The sequence below is a fragment of the Alligator sinensis genome, unplaced genomic scaffold, assembly GCF_000455745.1.
Source record: "Alligator sinensis unplaced genomic scaffold, ASM45574v1 scaffold374_1, whole genome shotgun sequence".
Taxonomy (NCBI): Eukaryota; Metazoa; Chordata; order Crocodylia; family Alligatoridae; genus Alligator; species Alligator sinensis.
In genome coordinates, this window is record NW_005842383.1 from 1,141,926 (window position 1) to 1,160,831 (window position 18,906).

The window sequence follows — 18,906 nt, forward strand, 5'->3', positions numbered from 1 at the left end:
TTCCCTAGCAGTTTCCCCTCTTTAGGAGCAGGGCACCTCAGTGCTCTGCGACAGAGCAAATCTCTTAAAAGCCCAGGATATCATCTTAATCACTGGGTTATCCTTCCTCAGAATATATTCTTTTATTTTTCACATCATAGTTACAAACCTTTTCTGTTTAGCTCATTTATCTATTGTTATTTTTATCTTCAGCCATGTTGTGTCTATACTCAAAGCTCCCTGCTACACAAGGCACCTATGCTTTCTCAGGCAAATACTTCCACTCTCTTGTGAGGCCCACAGATGCTAACCCATTTCAGTACAAAATATTTTCATTATTCCAATAAGAATAGAAATAAAATAATGCTAAATTAACATTAACACCAGGTCTCAAATATTTGTCCATTTTAGATAATCTATTTGTAAGTCATACCATCTCTTCCTCTGTATCTCATTGCAGAATCAAATTCTTATTCCTTAAACTCACAATTTTAATTTTCTGTGTATTCTATTTAAAAATATAAACCATACCCAGATTTTCCCTCATGATTCTGTAACTTTAAGATCCAAATTCCTTGAAAAAAGGCAACGACAACACAAAGCTGTGCCAAATAAGGTAATATTTTTCTTTCAGTTAACGGGCTCATTAATTTTCTTGACTTTGACTGTAAAAAACAACCTTCACTGTTAGCCACATCACAAAAAAGAGTAAATTGAAACTAATAATAAAAGTCAGATTTCTGCATAAAAAATATGTGTACAACTGCCACAATACTAAACTATATGATAAGCATGAGGTAGATGTGCACCACAGATATTACAAAGGAAATTTAACTTCTTTTTTGTATACAAAAGTGTAATTTTTTTCAGATTACTCAAGTAATCTTTCCTTAATAAGCGTTCTCCTGTTTATTTTAACTAACTGGCAGACAACACAAAAGAATTCAAACCAAGGTTTTCTGAATATTTCACTATTGTTCTAGTAACTGACTCAATGAATCACATGACACATGTGTATCACTCCATCTCAGAGCAGACTAGATCAACTGCAGTGATTTCTAATCATGATAAATTTAGGGTTCAGCCTGCAACCATTTCAATGTGTGACTAATTTTAAACACATGATTAATCCACTTAATTTTCAAGAAAGGGGCAGAGTAGTTAGGTTGGAAGTGATCAGCATTTGCAGGATTAAAGTCCAATGAATAATCCAAAAAAGCAAATAAGAAATAACATAATTTTTCAATAACTTTGATACTTATAGAAATGTACACAACTAAGCACTCGGAATCAGTGGTGCCAATGGAGCTACCAAACATTACATCTGTGAAATCATGCTGGAATCAGTGAGTTTGCAAAGATCTAAGAGGTAACAGAATGTGGACTATAATCCACTATTACATAAATCAAACTGCTTTATTTGAGCATAGTGTACTCTGAACTAACAGGATGACAGAAGCCCTTTTAATTTTATTTTTACTTTAAGGGCTGGAGCAGGCAGGCGACAGGTGCCTGATTAAGGAGGCCATTTTCAAACAAAGGTCAGCCAGGCAAAGACAGCAGTTAGCTGCAGCCAAATGAGCAACACCATCCGACTCCCTTGTGGAGTGGAACATCCTGGAGGTAAGGGCAGGAGCTAGGGGGATGGCTTGGAAGCTCCTGGTCCTGGGCATGACCTAAAACTGCACCCTGCTGGGGAAGGAAGGCCTGGTGGGACTGCCGGTGGCATGGCAGCCCCCCTCAAATACCAGGACTGCTCACCTCCCTGGTGAAAGGCAGGTAGGGGTGCCTTAACCCAAGCCCCCACAACCGGGTGGGTAACCCCGTAGTAGGGCCTGAGAAGGCGGACCCATGCAAGAGAGAGTGAGCAAGCAACACAAGAGTCTAGACAAACCCCTTAACTGGTAAACGCTGAGACCAGGACCAGGATGGTCAAAAGGACTAGAGTAACCACTGTGAGAGACACCCAGAGCCAGAGGTCCTGAGGTTCTGACTGGCCTGGAGGTAGGCCAGTGCTCATGTGGCCAAAGGTCCCAGAGGGGAGCCACAACTGAGAGGAACGAAGGCCTAGGGAGCTGCCTGTCCTGAGTGATATCAGGGATTGAGGTTGCCTGATTAGGAGGGATCTAGTTGGGGTCCAGGCTAGAGTGTAATGAGGCCCAGTGTGGGGCAAGAGTCGTTAAGAGCTTAGATGACATCTGCGAGGCATGGGCCATGGTGTAGAGGTGATACAGAGCCATCGATAGCGCCCCCTGGCATCAGGGTAGTGAATGGGCTGCCTCCTGCTTAATATATTGTTAACACTCAAGTCATGGCAGGTGAGTCTGGATAGACTGCTTTAGGCAGGTGGGCAGGCCAACTTGTGATCTGGCTTTGAGTTTGACTCCTGTCACAGATACAATTACATTTTTAAACTGTGTTATATTGAGTACTTTTGAAGTCCTCTGTGATCAGAGTGAATTTATTCTTGGCCATTATGATGTTAATTACCAATCAGCAAGAGTGATGTTCAAAGATATATTTTAATTTTTTTAGAATCAGGAAGTGACAACCAGAGCATACCCCACAGAAGACTAAAACTTGCAGACCCTTCTCTAATTATAAAGATTTTGAATGTTTAACACAGAATTCAATACCCAACCCTTTTAAATGTAAAAAAAAAGCAGATTTTGTTAACAGCAATTAAAAAAAAACAAACCAACAGGGCAGATGATGGTTACCCATGAGTTTATTATTGTAAGGCCATTAATGTTTAATATTTAAACAAAAGGTACTCTGTTTCCATAAACAAGATTTTCAGATTGTTAATTCATTATTAAATCTGGAGGAAACTGGTTTGCAATCTCTGACACTGTGCTCCCATGCTGCTAGCATCTCAAATACCATTTTTCAACAATACAGCTGTTGACAGCAAGACTCAGAAAATATAAAATTTACTTTAGAATGTTATTTTCAAATATATTTCACAGTTTCTCCTAATGACATTATTTTCTAACCATGGAACCTTTTTGTTCACAGCTGTCCAACTTGTAAGCCAGGGGATGTCAACCAGGGGTACGCGTACCCCTGGGGGTACTTGGACCAGTCCTAGGGGGAACATGCAGGTGGGTGGGGATGGAGCATCACCACCTCCCAGGAGCAGGGCTGGGGCAGGGCGAGGGCGGTGGCACCCCTCTACAGGGCAGGGAAGCTCACACGCGGCAGCCACCACATACCAGCCTGGTGAGCTTCCCCGCCCTGCAGAGGGGCACCGCTGCCCTCACCCCAGCCCAATAAGCTTCCCCTACCCGACTCCTGAGAGGCAGTGACACTCTGTTCCCACCTCCCTGGCTCCACGTCTGGCCATGTACTACCCTTGCCCCCACCCCCGCTTGGCGTTCAGCTGTGTGCTCCACCTCCCCTGACCCTGGTGTTCAGTTGCTGGGGGTACTTAGACTTTAAAAGGTTGAAAACCCCTGTTCTAAGCAGTCAGGGGTTCCATGCCCAGTAACAGGCTACATGCCCCACAGGCCATACTAGTAGGGGTCACAGACTACATTGCCACATAGATGCCTCCCCATTACACCACACAGCTGCATCCCCACTGCCACAGTGCACACACACATGGGCACTGCCTCCCGCCTCCCCCCACTGCAATGACTCCCCCCATGTGAATACTCCCCTCAACCACAGCTACACTGCATGCCATGTGGCTCTAGCCTCAAAACCTGAGCACCCCACACCATGTCACATTGCTCCCTGGGATGGGTGCACAACAACAGAAGCCAGAGGAGGAACCCAGAGCCTCTGGCTACTGTTGCAGCCAGAGCAATAAGGGGTGTCATGGCCAGACAGGAGACTGAGGGCCACAACTTAACCCACCCATGAGCTGGGGAGCCCTGTTCTAGATTGCTGTGGTGACCAAAATGAACAGTTTTATATAAAATATTGCATTTCACAATTTTAGCTCCAGGAACGAACATAGGTGGCTAAAGAACTTCTCCAATTGCTCTTTGTATTTCCATTATAGTATATTCAGACATCCTCCTCTTTTTTTTTTAACCTAGGAATTAGGTAAGAAAAGGAAAACAGTAAATCTAAAGCCAAACATTATATTTTATGATGATCAAGAATTGCTCTGGTTTTCTTGCTTTACCAATATGCCAAGAGCAGTTTGCTTAGTTACTGGAACAGGCAAAAGTAAGTCTCTTTATGCTGCCCTGTGTGGCAGGCTGGCTGGCAGAGGCTTACAGCAGGCTGCACACATCAGGCTGTAGGAACCTGCAAGCCTGCCGGGACTCTGCCCAGCTTAGGGCAGTGAAGCCTGATTGCATGTCTTCCCACAGGACTGGGCCAACAGACAGGAATAATTGGCTGGCCACAGGAAGTTAAGAGGGCTTCCAGGGAGATATACAAGGAGAGACAGGGAATTAAAAGAGTGACTGTAGCAGGTTGGCTGGCAGAGACTTGCAGTAGCCTACAGTTTGCAAGCTTGCAGGAACGACAGCCCAGCTGTGGGCAGTGAAGCCTGATTACAGGTCTGCCCAGAGGACTGGAACAGCTGATATAGGAAATTGACTAGCCCCAGGAAGCTAAGGGTCCACAGGAGAGAGTAAGAGAGGCAAGACTAGAAGCAACAGCACCACCACATCAGGAAACTGAGTCAGAGACAGACTGAGATGTTAGCAAGTATGGATATAGGTCAGTGGTGGTTCCTGAGAGGCAAGTGTGCCCAGGAAAACACAGAATTGGGTGAAGTTTTAAGGACTGTTTGAGCTAAGCAAGTCCCTACTACACCCTGTCTTTGGATATGGTCTTATCCAAAGCCCACTGAAGCCAAAGGGAAAACTCTCATCAACTTCCAAAGGATTTGCACATGCAGGATGAACCAATGCATTGCTTTGTAATGTTTTACTATTTTTCAATTACATTATTCTGCAAAGGTAATTAGCAACATGCTAGAAGCAACAGTGTACCTAGGAACATTATAGAGTACAGGTTTTGGATCTCCTCAGACTGCCCAAAGAAGAGATGAGGTCATGAGTTTGTATGTACATGAAGAGCTTTTAAAATCACAGACCTGAAATAAGCAGCTGGCAGTCTCAGTCATCCTGCACAGCAACAGCGTAAATAGAGGGAGATAGAAGGCTTTTCAAGGGTGACAAACACAAGCATCACAGCTTCACACTGCAATCAAAATTTTCTTGACACATAAAGCAATTACTGGAATCTAGTACTTGGCCCATGCAACATAGTATCTAACTTTATAAAAATGTAAAGTAAGACTGGTATCCTGTTTTAAAGGTGGTGAACCAAATGCCTAGTATACAATTTTAGCTCATAATGCTAAAAATAAGGCATTTCCTTGCATTTCAAAACTGTCACTTACACAGTATCAAAAATACATTAACACAAACAACTTTTCTTCTTCATACTCACTATTCATGGCAAATAAGAAGAAACAAATTTAACTGGAAACACAAAACTCAGATATATGTATTTTATTTTCCATGTGTAGAAACAAAAAAAAAAAAATCATTCCTTTAAAGGAGGAGTTACAGGGTCAAGTAAACCTTGGCAGACTTTGTAATCAGTTGAAATTTGTTTAATTCAGTATAAATCTAAATCTGATCTACACTTTTTGATGAAATATTTTGAAAGATCAGTTGCAGAACGCCACTAGTTTACAAGCACACCTTTCCACCGATTTAAAGGGGAATTTCTTGAATTGATGGCATGATATAGAAGCCAGGGACAACCCTTCACTACTGCTTTCACTAGAAAGCTTCCTATCAAATTTACTCCATTTACTTGAATCCAAGATGAGATTTCTCTGCACCCCCCATCAGTATAAAGAGAAAAAAAAGCCTTGTCTTGGATTTGAGTAACAGCCTGGGGACAGGTAGTAGCTCAACTATAAGTTTGGCTCAGCTCTTGCTTAGCTAAAGACAGAACTGGGCCACCACCTGCTGTGGGCCATACTGGCTCATTTGGCAGGGAAGGGGACATGCAGCTGGAGGGAGTACAAGAGAAACCACAGGGTGTGTGGAGGGGGAAACTACAGCCTTCCCCCCACCCCTAGCCTGCTCTCCCTTTGCCTGCCTTTCCCCCTTGCCTCCCCCAAAACTTCTGCTGTAGTTCCAGTCCCAACTCAACCTGACTGGGAACTGTCACTCATTAGCGATGCATAGGGGGTGCATGCAGGTACACGTGCACCCCGAGTGTGGCAGTGCACTCCCTGCAGAAAAGCACCACCAACACTCGCCACCCCCCCCTCGCCGTTGACACTGCCAGCAGCATCTGCAGGCAGTCCATGACTGCCACTGGCCGCTGCTGCCAGTAGTGTCTGCGGGTGGTCGCCAACCACTGGTCGGCGCTCGCCACCCCCGCTAACAGTGTTGTGGCCGCCTGCTGGAGCTCCCTGCTTGCTGCCACCACGCTCTCACCACCACCATCTGCGGGAGCTCGTCATGCCCCCCCAGCCACTGGGGACACGTGGCATTCATGCTACCACTTCTCTCTGGCCTGGCTGGGGCCAGACTGCTGCTGACTGCTCCAGAGAAGCAGAGCTGCAGCAGAATGTAAGCAGTGGGGGAAGGCATGGGGGACCAGGAGGCAGGCTGCAGAGGAGGTGGGCAGGGGAGGTATACACAGGCACAGAGGAGGGTGCATGGTGGGGTACAGGAACAGGCATGGGGGGGGACAACAAGGGGTGAAGATCTGTTCCCTCACCCGCCCACAACTGTTTTCGTTGCCACAGTGGTAGGAGGCAGGGAGGAAGGGAGACGAAGATGAAAAGACAACCTGCTCCTAATTAGATTCTATTAATGGACAATTTGTTATAATTTTCCACCTATGGACTCTAATTATTGTGGAGTCATTTTAAAATTTGAAGTAAGCTTCAATTCAGATAATACAGTATGTTAATGATTAAGTTATTGATAGATACAGTTATTATTCAGATGGAATGCACCAACCTATCCTTGTAGTAGGTTCCCATCAGGAACACCCTGTGGAAAACCAGGAACTTGTTCATGAACAGACACACAAGTCCTTCAGTTAAGGCCTGCATCAAAATGTGACTGAGCGAGATGTACTGGCACTACAGGAAGACAGTAGAAGATGACAAGGAAGAGATGGTGGATATCATACAGAAGAAAGGGAACTGGTATAGACTGATCAGAGGAAGTTCCCTCAAAGAGAGCAATGACAATGGCGACAACAAATACAATGACAAGTGAAACAACTGGGGAAAGGGGTAGGGGAGTTGAGAGGGCACTGAGGTAAGTCCTTTGCACAATGGTGATTGTTAATAGTGATGGTGGTGGGCAAGCGGGCATGCGGGTGCAGTTTTGTAATGGGAATGAAAATGGTGCAACTGTAAAAGATGTGTTTTGGACTGTCAGGTGAACCACAGCAGTCACAAGACAGGTTAGTAGAGGCATAGGTAGATACATATAGAAATAAATATATTTTAAAAAATCAGCATGTTTGCCCCACATGAGCCATGTACTTTATAGCCATGCTCACTGTTGGTTGCATTTAATCAACTTCATAGATGGTTTCTGTTACTGAGCACAGGCTGCTTTTAGTGCAGTTCAAAGATAGGCAATGTATTTAATGAGGTTTTCTTCTACGTGAATGTAAGATGAGGGACTTCCACCCCCCCCCCCGTTCTGACTGGGGGAGGGGAGGGGGAGGAGAGACCCCTCATCTTATATTTGAGTAAGTGTAGTATTACAAAACCAGACTACTTCAACGTGTCTTTGATACACTGATACTTGCTAACAGTCTTTAGATACCTGAAGGATGATTACGGAAAGGATGGGAATGGGTTTTTCTCCGAGGCTGCAAGGAACAGGAATAGGAGCAACAGCCTCAAACCACAGCAGAGAAAACCAAGGGTGGATATTAGGAGGAACTTTAGACTATGACTGTGGTCAAGCATTGGAATAAACTACCTAGAGAGCCTACGGAATTTCCATCTTTGGAAATTTTCAAGAGCAGACTAGACAGACCCTTAGCTGGGATGGTTTAGTAATTACCTTCTGAGGTCCCTTCCAGCCTTACTTTCCTGTGATCCCATGATCTTAGCTTTTTTAAAAAAAAGCTGGCAAAATACTCTACAGTGTTTTTGTTGATTTATGACAGTATACTTTCTACTTTCCCTGAGCAGATAGGCTCCATATGGCACAACATACTGCACTGAAAACAGTGAGAAAAGAAAAAACAGAACTAAAATTGTATGTAAAATTCTATTTTAATGTATTCTTAAGGCTGGGAATTTCAATGTGTAAGACTCAGGAATACCTATTTCTAGAGATGCTTAAAAGCACTGTTAGATGAAACATTTATTGTATATGTAGTATCTTGAGGCTATCATTTACGGCCACAATTTACAGGCTATTTTATGTGGGCAGGGCATTGTACCTAGATGAAGCTCTATCAATTTAGTACCTATCTGGATAAATAGTGAAAAGTTGTATCGTGAAGGGAAGTAGGAAAGAAAGAGAGAAAATGGGACCTTGATCATAAAATACCTTATAATCTAGGGAAACACACATCAGATTATAAATCAGAGGAACATAAGCGACTCCTGTGAAAAGTCTTCAGTAATTTAATGCCCATTCCTGAGGGAGATACCTAACAAATAAGATAATCAAGAAGTTGCACAACTTTTACCGGGCTTTAAACTAAGCCCGCCGGGGGATGGGGGGACTCCTGCCACTGCTGGCCCGCTGAGCAACCCTTGCAAAGTCAGCAGGCCAAGGCACTTAAGGGATCCCACCCCAGCCCCAGAACAAAATGTAGGCAAGGCAAGGGCCCCCAAGGGGACACTTGGGTGCCTATACACAAATGCCAGGAGCTTGAGGAATAAACAGGAGGAACTTGTTCTCCTGCTAAACGCAAATAACTATGTCATAGGGATAGCAGAGACCTGGTGGGCCTCCACCCATGACTGGGCCACAGGTATAGACAACTATACCCTGTACAGGAGGGACTGAGTGGACAAAAGGGACGAGGGCATAGCTCTCTCTGTCAAGGAAAGCTACGCGTCCCTGCAAGCCGACATTGGCACCCACGGTGGACGACTTTGAGACCCTCTGGGTTAAAAATCCGTGGGGAACATGGCACGGGGAATACTATGGTGGGAGTCTACTACAGACCCCCTACCTAGGGTCAAGACTTTGACCTGGAGTTCACCAGGGAATTGGCTGAGGCTGCACACTCCTGGTGTATGGTTGTCATGGGAGACTAACTACCCAGACACCTCGTGGGAGGAGCGCTCAGCCAAATTCAAGCAGTTGCAAAGCTTTCTCTCATGCATGGATGACCTCTATCTGACACAGGAAGTCTACGGGCTGACGAGAGGTAAACCGCTGCTCGACCTCGTACTGGCAACTGAGGACGACCTAACGATAAAAGGGAAGCTGGGTTACCTTCACCATCTGCCGTAGCTGGCAAGTCAGTCAGTAATACAGAAGTCCTCGACTTCAGGAAAGCTGACTTTGACAAGCTAAGGAGGCTTGTCAGAGAGGCCCTAAAGGGCCACAACCCAAAGGAGAGGGGAGTTCATGACGAGCAGTTGCTCCTCAAGGGAGCAATCATGGATGCGCAAGCAAAGTCCACCCCGTCTTGAAGGAAAGGCAGCAAAAGGGCACAGCAGCCCCCTTGGGTCTCCAGGGAACTGGCGGACCTCCTACATCTTAAAAGGAAGACCTACAAAGGATGGAGGACTGGAACCACCACCAAGGAAGAATACTCTGTTCTGGTCCGGACCTGCAGAGAGCAAACCAGGAAAGCCAAGGTTGCGATGGAATTCCATGTAGCTACAAATATCAAGGACAATAAAAAGTCCTTTTTGGGGAGCTGGAGGAAAAGGAAGGGCAACATTGGACCCCTGCTAAACCAGATGGGGCAACTGACAACTGATGCCCAGGAAAAAGCAAACTTGCTAAATGGGTACTTTGCATCAGTTTTTCACCAGTCCCATGGGAAGGCCCTGCCCACTATAGCTCAGGGAGGTCCAGGTGAGGGACATTCTTTGCCCTCCATCGAAGCTAACCTCATGAAGAAACACCTTGATAGGCTGGATACCTTCAAGTCAGCCAGCCCTGATGGGTTACACCCAAGGGTATTCAAGGAGCTGGCAAGCATCATAGCTCAGCTCCTGGCACAGATCTTTGAGAGCTCTTGGCACTCTTGTGAAGTGCCCAAAGACTGGAGGAGGGCCAATGTCGTGCCTATCTTAAAGAAAAGGAGGAAAGTAGATCCGGTAAACTACAGGCCCATCAGCCTGACCTCTATTCTGGGGAAGGTCTTGGAAAAGATTATGAAAGAAGCCATCCTTAACAGACTAGCTGAAGGCAATATGCTGAGGGATACCCAGCATAGGTTTATTGCGGGTAGGTCTTGCTGAACCAATCTCATTTCCTTTTATGACCAGGTGACCTATCACCTGGACAAGGGGGAAGAGATTGACGTTGTATATCTTGACTTTAAAAAAGCCTTTGATCTGGTATCCCATGATCACCTCTTGGCTAAACTGACTAACTGTGGCCTCAACCTCACCACGATCCGCTGGCTGGGGAATTGGCTCCGTAGGACCCAGAGGGTGGTGGTTCACAGAAGTCAATTGTCTTGGTGCGCAGTCATCAGTGGGGTCCCTCAAGGCTCTGTCCTAGGGCCTATACTATTTAACATTTTCATCAACTATGTGGACATTGGTGTCAGAAGCAGACTGGCCAAGTTTGCTGATGGCACCAAACTCTGAGATAAAGCATCCACACCTGAGGACAAGAGGGCAATCAGGCAGATCTTGACAGGCTCATGAAATGGGCAGGTGAGAACCTGATGGTGTTTAACACTGAAAAATGCAAGGTTCTCCACCTTGGGAGGAAAAACCTTCAGCATCCTTATAGGCTCAGCAGTGCTACGCTGGTTAGTACTACAGATGAAAGGGACTTGGGGGTCATGATTGACCACAAGATGAACATGAGCCTTCAATATGATGCTGCAGCTAGTAAAGTGAGCAAAATGCTGGCTTGCATCCATAGATGCTTCTCAAGCAAATCCTGGGACGTCATTCTTCTGTTGTACTTGGCCTTGGTGAGGCTGCAGCTGGAGTACTGCATCCAGTTTTGGGCAGCACAATTCAAAAAGGATGTGGAGAAGCTTGAGAGGGTGCAGAGGAGAGCCACACACATGATCAGAGGTCACGAAAACAGACCTTATGATGAGAGGCTGAAAGCCATGGGGCTCTTCAGCCTGGAAAAGCACAGGCTCAGGGGTGATCTGGTGGCCACCTATAAGTTTATCAGGGGTGCTCATCAAGATCTGGGGGAACGTCTGTTCACCAGAGCGCCCCAAGGGATGGCAAGATTGAACAGTCACAAACTCCGCCGCGACCGATTCAGGCTGGACATAAGAAAGAACTTCTTTACTGTCCAAGCCCCCAAGGTTTGGAACAGACTGCCGCCGGAGGCGGTTCAAGCACCCACTTTGAATGCCTTCAAGACACATTTGGATGCTTATCTTGCTGGGATCCTATGATCCCTGCTGACTTCCTGCCTCTGGGGCAGGGGGCTAGACTCGATGATCCTCCGGGGTCCCTTCCAGCCCAAATGTCTATGAAAACTACTTCAGGCAGACATGTGAATAAAACCCAGATATCTCATGAGAGACAAATTTCACCCACTTAGCTATAGAACGAATATGCCAAATTATGTACGTGCCTCTTCTGATGATTTGGCCAGATGCTACTTTCTGTGTCAGAAAAAGAACTGATATCCCACACTCTAGCACAATTTCATATTTCAAAGATGTCCAACTGGCAGTCCACAGGCCATGAGGCCCACAAGTGGTTATACTTAGCCTGTGGGACTTAGCACAGCTGCCAAGTCTGCTGCATTAGCATGGCTCCAGAACTTAGGGAGTAAAGGTTGGCACTGCTAGAATTCCCCTTACCTGTCACCAAAGTCAGGTCCTTGGTAACAGCTGATGACTAAAACAGTTTGCAGGGGAAACAGGGGAATGAGCCATTCCAACACAGATGATTTGGCAGTTGCGCCAACAAGCCACAGCCCCAGCACTGGAGTTGGGCTGTGCAGTCCACAATAAGCCCCATGATCTGGAGCTGACCCATGAGTCCAAATAAGCAGGACAGCCCTGTCACATTTAGTCATGTAACTTACAGCAAAGAATGTGCATTATATCTCCAGGGAGGAAATGGACCATGAGGGTCATCAATTCAAACATCCGTGGCCCCAGGCACAGATGCAAGACTTACTGTTGTTTCTCAGCCATCCCAGCTGCCTGTCCAACCTCTTCTTGAAAATCTCAAATAAATAAGATTCCACACCCTCTGTAGGCAACTTGTTCCACTGTCTTCTCTTTTTATTGTTCCCCCTGAGATTTAATCTAATTTTGTTTTGCTGTAATTTAAACCCCAATGCCTCTTGTCCTGCCCTCTACAGAAAAACAGAACAGAATTTTCTTTTTCTTTACAGCAGACCTTCAATTATTTGAAAAATGTTAACACATGCCTCCTTAACCTCTTTTTACCTAACTAAAAGTCGAAAGGTTCTTTCAGCTCTTTTTTCATATGGCTTGCATTTCAAACCCTTTAGCCCTTTATTGCCTGCCTTTCGATCTTCTTCCTCATTCCAACAACCTTTTTAGAATGCTGGCCACAGTACTCCAGCTGAGGTCTAACCAGTGTCAGGCAAAGTAGTACGAGGGTCTTGTCAATCTAACCCTAAATTGCATGTGCTTTTCTTGCAACAACATTACATTGCTGACTCATGCTGAGTCTGTGGTCCACTGAAACCCCTAGATCCCTCATTCTGTATTTGCATTTTCCTTAATACCTTATATTTTTCTTTGTCTATCTTGTCCACAGCCCACCTTTTCTGCATTCGTGCTCAGGGGCTGAGCATCTTCTAAATCCATGCAATAATTTAAAGATGAAATGTATAAATATCTGCAAATATAAAAATGAGTTCATTTGGCAATTTGTAATGTCACATATGGAGTTACAAAAATATAGGCAGCTATATCTCTATGTAACCTTATGACATGTTTGCAAATATTTTAATGTACATATTAACAATCGTATTTGAAAGATTTATCAAACAGAAAAAAAAAGTCTCGATAATATCCTAACTATTCACTTATCTAGAGTTTTTTCATTGGAATGAACAGTATTTGGACTTTCAGTTGCAAAATACTATCGCATGTAGAACTACCTTATATATATATTCAATTATGAGATTATAAGTAAAAAATAAGAGCAGGGAAAGAAAGAGGAACCAAGAAAGAAACTGAACAAGAAAAAAACTACAGTCAGAACGCTAAGTGATAAGAATGCCAAGCAGAGTGATCTTGTATGCAGAGAGCATTACAGATGAGACTAAATTAATTCTTGGAATTTATAAGGCATAGCTCATATGCGAACCAGCTGCACCATTCTGATGAATATTGTAAATAACTTATTTTTTTCTTGTTTAGCAGAGTGTCGCAGAACACTTAGGTACCCTGCTCCTAAGAAGGGAGAAGACTGCTTAAGAAGGGAGAAAACTGCTAGGGGAAGAGCCCTAGCAGTGAGTGACGAGCCCAGCTGCTGGTTGCCAGGGCAACCAGAGGTCAGCTGACCAGAACGGGCAGGGCCTGGCTCCCATATAAAGCCCAGGGGCTGAGGCTAGAGACAGTTCCCTACCAGCAGCCAGGGAGGAAGGAGCTTTCCCTGAGCAAAGCCATGACAGAGAGGCCTGACCGCAAGTACAGCCCCAAGCCGGGTAAAAGACAGAGCATCCCTGGGGTGTTTTGAGTAACGTGGTTATAGCCGGGCGGCTTCAGTTTATGTTATAGCCGAGGGGCTAGCATTTTGTTTACTGTTTAAAACCTGTGGTTTGGGTGAGGCTATTAGGGGTTAGAGGAGGCCTCACAGGGGACCCACAGCAGCAGTCGGGGTGCACTGACCCCAGCCCCAGAAAGGGGGGTCAGTTGAGAAGCCCCAGAGAGGGGACGTTGAGGAGAAGCCCCAGTGTGGGTGTTGTGAGCCCCAGAGAAGGGGGGCAGCATTGTGGAGAAGCCCCAGAGAAGGGGGCACAGAGTGAGACTGGGCCGTGGAGAGCCCTAGCGCCAGAGACAGCGCAGATCGAAAGAGGCAGGGCCCGAAGAGGACAAGGGGGCCAGATTATAAACAAGGCCCAGACCAAACAACGTCTATTCCACCTGCGAGGCTTGGGGCGTGGTAAAGGGGTGGTTGGAGCCACGCATAGCCCATAAGGCTAGGGTGCCCCTGAAGCACCCATCACAAAGTGGGACCAACGAGGGGTCCGGGAAACCACAGGGTCCGAGTGTCTAGCAAGACATGACCAAGAGGGTGTAAAAGGCAGCTTCCCAAATATATTTTGTCAAAGACGTGGCGGGCGAGAGTCGAGGGTGCCCACTGGGTCAACCTGGCACAGTAAAGGGGGCCTTAGGGAGATCATGGCCATCCTGCTGGACCCCATGCCGTGACAGAGCAAATCAATTTTTCCTTTAGGCAGATTATAGCCCCAAAGTAAAAAACTGCAAGTTTCTCTCATTTCATCACATAAACTAGTGATTTTCAAACCATGTTCCATGGGTGCCCTGGGGTCCTGTGACAGGCCACCAGAGGTTCTGCAAATAGACTGGGGGTAATGGCGGTGTAGGCTGGAAGGCACTGCACTGCCACTGCCGAGCGGCCTGGCTCCATGTCAGACTTCAGGATAGTGGTAAGGGTTCTGTGGCAAAAGAAATTATATGAAAGGGTTCCACTTTAAGAAGTTTGAAAACTTCTGATGTAAGAAAATGTAACAAGAAGTATTTTTGGTTAAATTTTTGGGAAGAAGTGTTTAAAATACTTAAAGCTTCTATATTAGGTTTATGTGATTCTGATTACGTTCTCATTGCATTCAAAACAAATTATTACTCGATGTTTCTTGTGACTATTCTGCTCGACTCAGACACTGTTTGTTTTATAGATCCCAAACCCCTCTAAAACCTAAAACGTATATTTGTCTTGTATCCAGTAGGTTAATTATTAAAGATAATAATATTGTATTTTTCACCCTAAGATCTTCAGGATCCAAAATGCTCTACAAGTAACAGACAATTCTTACCTTCAGTACACACGCACATTTGTTTTATCAATGCAGATCTCTGGGATATATTCTGCCTGTTTCACCATCTGTTACATGGACAATTCTTCATTAATACACATGCAGAGGAATCAGTTCACCTAGCAAAAGGAAAAAATGTATAAAGCAACACTGCATACACATTTATGGGGGAAATAAAGAAAAAAAACTTACCTGATTGTAAGTACAGGTGGAACTTAGGTAGGAAGAATATAATTACTCAGACTGGATAGTACTGGAGTGCTATTATAGCCATGATGGTCAGTGAGACCCGATAAAAAGGCCTTGTTTTTGAAAGCTTGTCTAACTTTATCCCCAACTTAATCTAATAAAAACTATTACCCACAAAAATCCTTGATTCAGACTGGATAATAATTTAATCACTTGTGTCAATTGGCATATTTAACATTGGAGATTTTTAATGACCCCATATTCCTAGAACCTTTTATTTCTACTTACTGGTTTGGAGCTGATTTAGAGAAATATCATTAAATAGACTACCAAATATCCTGTAACATTTGGATATTCTATGAAAGTCTCCAGTCCAAATACCTAACTCTAAGCAGCTATTAACAATTGTCTGAAGTGGTGTGAATGAAGGTTTTAACTTAAGCTTGGTTAAGAATGGTAATTCCGGTTTTCAGGGTAGTTCAAGATTTCACAAGTTCTTTTAAATTTTGGTTTGGAAAGAAATCTATTAAAAAAAGAAGTTGTCTCCCAAAAGGCATTACCATTCTCTATTCAGCTCTATACATAGACACTGCTCCAGGATGGTCTGCCTGGTGGCTGGTTCTGGAAGAGAAGGCCAGGAAAACCAGAAATCTGAGGCAGTCACTTGAATCGACTACCCTGGTCATCCAAGGAGGTAAGGCTTCCTGGGTTTTCTGGCTCTTGGCTTCTGCCAGTCAGGTGGAAGGACGCACCACAATTAATTAACTTTAGTAAATGTTATTTAATTGAATCAACTAATTTTGATGATAATTTTTTCTGACTAGCTTTAATTTTAATCTAGTACAACTATCAGGATCTTTTTCTTCTATGACAATCATAATTTTAGGAAAAACAAAGCAACAAAGGTATACCTGGCAGGTTCCTGTGCACTTTCAGACAGTGGAACTAAATAAACTTACAACTAATATTTTGTTAACAAAGCAATATTATTTTTACCAATAAGCCCAAAAATACTTGCTAAAATGAAATGCTTGAAAACACTGCCTCCTTCAGTTCAAGTAAACATAACATAAAACAAACAACATTTATCATCACATTCATCTAATATAAAGTTAACACTAAACTTAGAAAGCAGAAACTGTCTCAGAAGTAGCTTTGTATTCTTTCTCCAATTTTAGAATGTTTTCCTTTTTTTATTAGGTTTCAATACACTAACATGTCACCCTATCACATACATTAGAGTTCAAATAAATCTATAAGTACATATAAGAGTTAAAATAAATCTACAAACCAAGCTATATCCCATGCTGCAGTTCCTTACATTCATGCATTACCTATACACCTCTGTATCTAAATTCCATGGGGGAGATCTTATTTTAGTAAGAAATTTACTGAAATTTTTAGTGGCAAGCACAATATAAATTACCTTTAAAACCATCCAAGTTAAGTCTTTTAATGCTCTCCACATATTACGCTAAAAGAAAGAACACACAGTATATCTTTCATTATTACTGTTATTTTAAAATCGATAAGAAACCATTAGTAGAAACACATGTGTGCATAGGTGCATATATAGCAGAGTTTAAAATCCACAAGAAGCAATTCCCTTAGTGATTTTTTTTTTTTAACAGACAGAAAAAATGTGGTCTAGTTAGAACCAATGCTTCACACTTGAATCCTAGCTCTCACCCACAATATGCTGGTTGCACACTGCTAGGGCACCTCACTTCACTTCTCCTACAGAAAAATGGATTGGGAAACAAACAAACCTCACAGGAATGGGTTGAAGGTCAACTACTGTTAGTAACATGGTTGCAAACAAAAAAAATCGGTGAGGTTCCGGAAGACTGGAAAAGAGCCAGAGTGGTCCCAAGAAAGGAAGGAAAGAGGTTGCAGGGAATTACAGGCCAATCAGTCTGACGTCCATCCCTGAAAAGATCTTGGAAAAATCATCAAGGAATCCATCAGCTACAGGCTAAAGGAAGGCAACCTTCTGAATGCGAGCCAACATGGCTTTATTACTGGTAGGTCTTGCCTGACCATCCTTGTCTCCTTCTATGACCAGGTGATGCACTGCCCAGACAAGGGAGACTAGGTGGATGTCATATATCTGGATTTCAAAAAAGCCTTTGACTTAGTCTCCCATGGTGTTCTCATGGTTAAGCTGTGGAGTCCGATAGCTGGGAACTGGCTCCGGGATTGGATCCAAAGAATACTGGTTGATGGGAGAGAATCAGCATGGCGCAAGGTGGCCAGTGGCATCCCTCAGGGCTCAGTACATGGACCCGTACTCTTCAAGATCTTCATTAATGATCTGGATTTGGGCATCAGATGCAGGCTGGCAAAGTTTGCGGATGACACTGAACTGTCGGGGAAAGTGGTCACACTGGAAAACAGGCTGGGATTACAGGCTGACCTGGACACATTCGCAAGGTGGGCAGACCAAAACCTGATGGCCTTCAACGTAGAGAAGTACAGGGTGCCCCACCTTGGGAGGAAGAACCAGCAGCATTCTTATAGGCTCGGCAGTGCTACGCCCACTAGCACCACGCCTGAAAGAAACTTGAGGATTTTGACTGACCACTAGATGAATATGAGCCACCAATATGATGTCGTAGCTGGCAAAGCAAACCAAACTGGCATGCATCCACCAATTCACCTCAAGCTAAACCAGGGACATTGTCTTCCTGCTTTAATCGGCCTTAGGGAGGTTGCAGCTGGAGTACTGCATCCTTTTGGGCACCCCACTTCAGGAGGGATGTAGATATGCTTGACAGAGTCCAAAAGAGAGCCACCCATAGGATCAAAGGCCAAGTGGGCAAGACTTTTGCGGAGAGGCTGAAGGACCTGGGACTCTTCAGCCCGGAGAAGAGAAAGCTCAGGGGGGACTTGGTGGCAGCCTACAAGTATATAAGCGGGGTGCATCAGGACCTGGGAGCACAGTTGTTCACCAGGGCTCCCCAAGGGATAACAAGGGTCTAGCAGCCAAACTCCTGGAAGGCCAATTTTAGACTCGACATAAGAAAAAAAAAATTCTTTACGGTTCGTGTGCCCAGGGTCTGGAACAGACTCCCCCCAAAGGTAGTACAAGAATCTACTCTGGACTCATTCAAAAGGTGTCTAGATGTTTATCTCGCTGGGATCATTTGACCCCAGCAGACTTCCTGCTTATGGCAGAGGGGGCTAGACTCACTGATCGTACGAGGTCCCTTCCAGCCCCTAATGTCTATGAAATTAGCGCGGAGAGGAGTGGTTGCTCCTCAAAGGAGCGATCCTGACAGCACAAGGGATGGCTATCCCAACTCGGAAAAGGGTAGCAAAAGGGCACAGCAACCTCCTTGGCTCAGCAGGGAACTTGACGTCCTCCTACGCCTCAAAAGAGAGGCTGGAAGGACCACCAAGGAGGAGTACTCAGCACTGGTCCATACCTGCAGGGAGCGGATCAGGAAAGGCAAGTCTGCAACTGAGCTCCATCTGACCACACATATATCAAGGATAACAAAAAGTCCTTTTTCAGATATGTAGGGAGTCGGAAAAGAAGCAAGGGTAACGTTGGACCCCTGCTGAGCCAAGTGGGACAGTTGATCACTGACACCCAGGAAAAGGTCAA

At 44.7% G+C, this 18,906-nt stretch overlaps 2 protein-coding genes across 2 annotated transcripts in view; one reads left to right on the top strand and one right to left on the bottom strand.

Annotated features, from left to right (window-relative positions):
* The window catches only part of SHLD2 (shieldin complex subunit 2), a 123,937-nt gene that overhangs the window by 91,747 nt on the left and 13,284 nt on the right, over window positions 1-18,906 (bottom strand). The window contains 3 exon segments of the mRNA XM_006029509.3: window positions 12,828-12,940; window positions 15,108-15,226; window positions 16,723-16,770. The gene's annotated coding sequence lies outside the window, so the exon portion shown is untranslated.
* GLUD1 (glutamate dehydrogenase 1) overlaps window positions 7,050-18,906 on the top strand; it is a 68,555-nt gene continuing 56,698 nt past the window's right edge. The window contains exon 1 of the mRNA XM_006029512.3: window positions 7,050-7,195. Coding sequence (XP_006029574.3) covers window positions 7,050-7,195 — 146 coding nt within the window. The remainder of the gene's footprint in view (window positions 7,196-18,906) is intronic.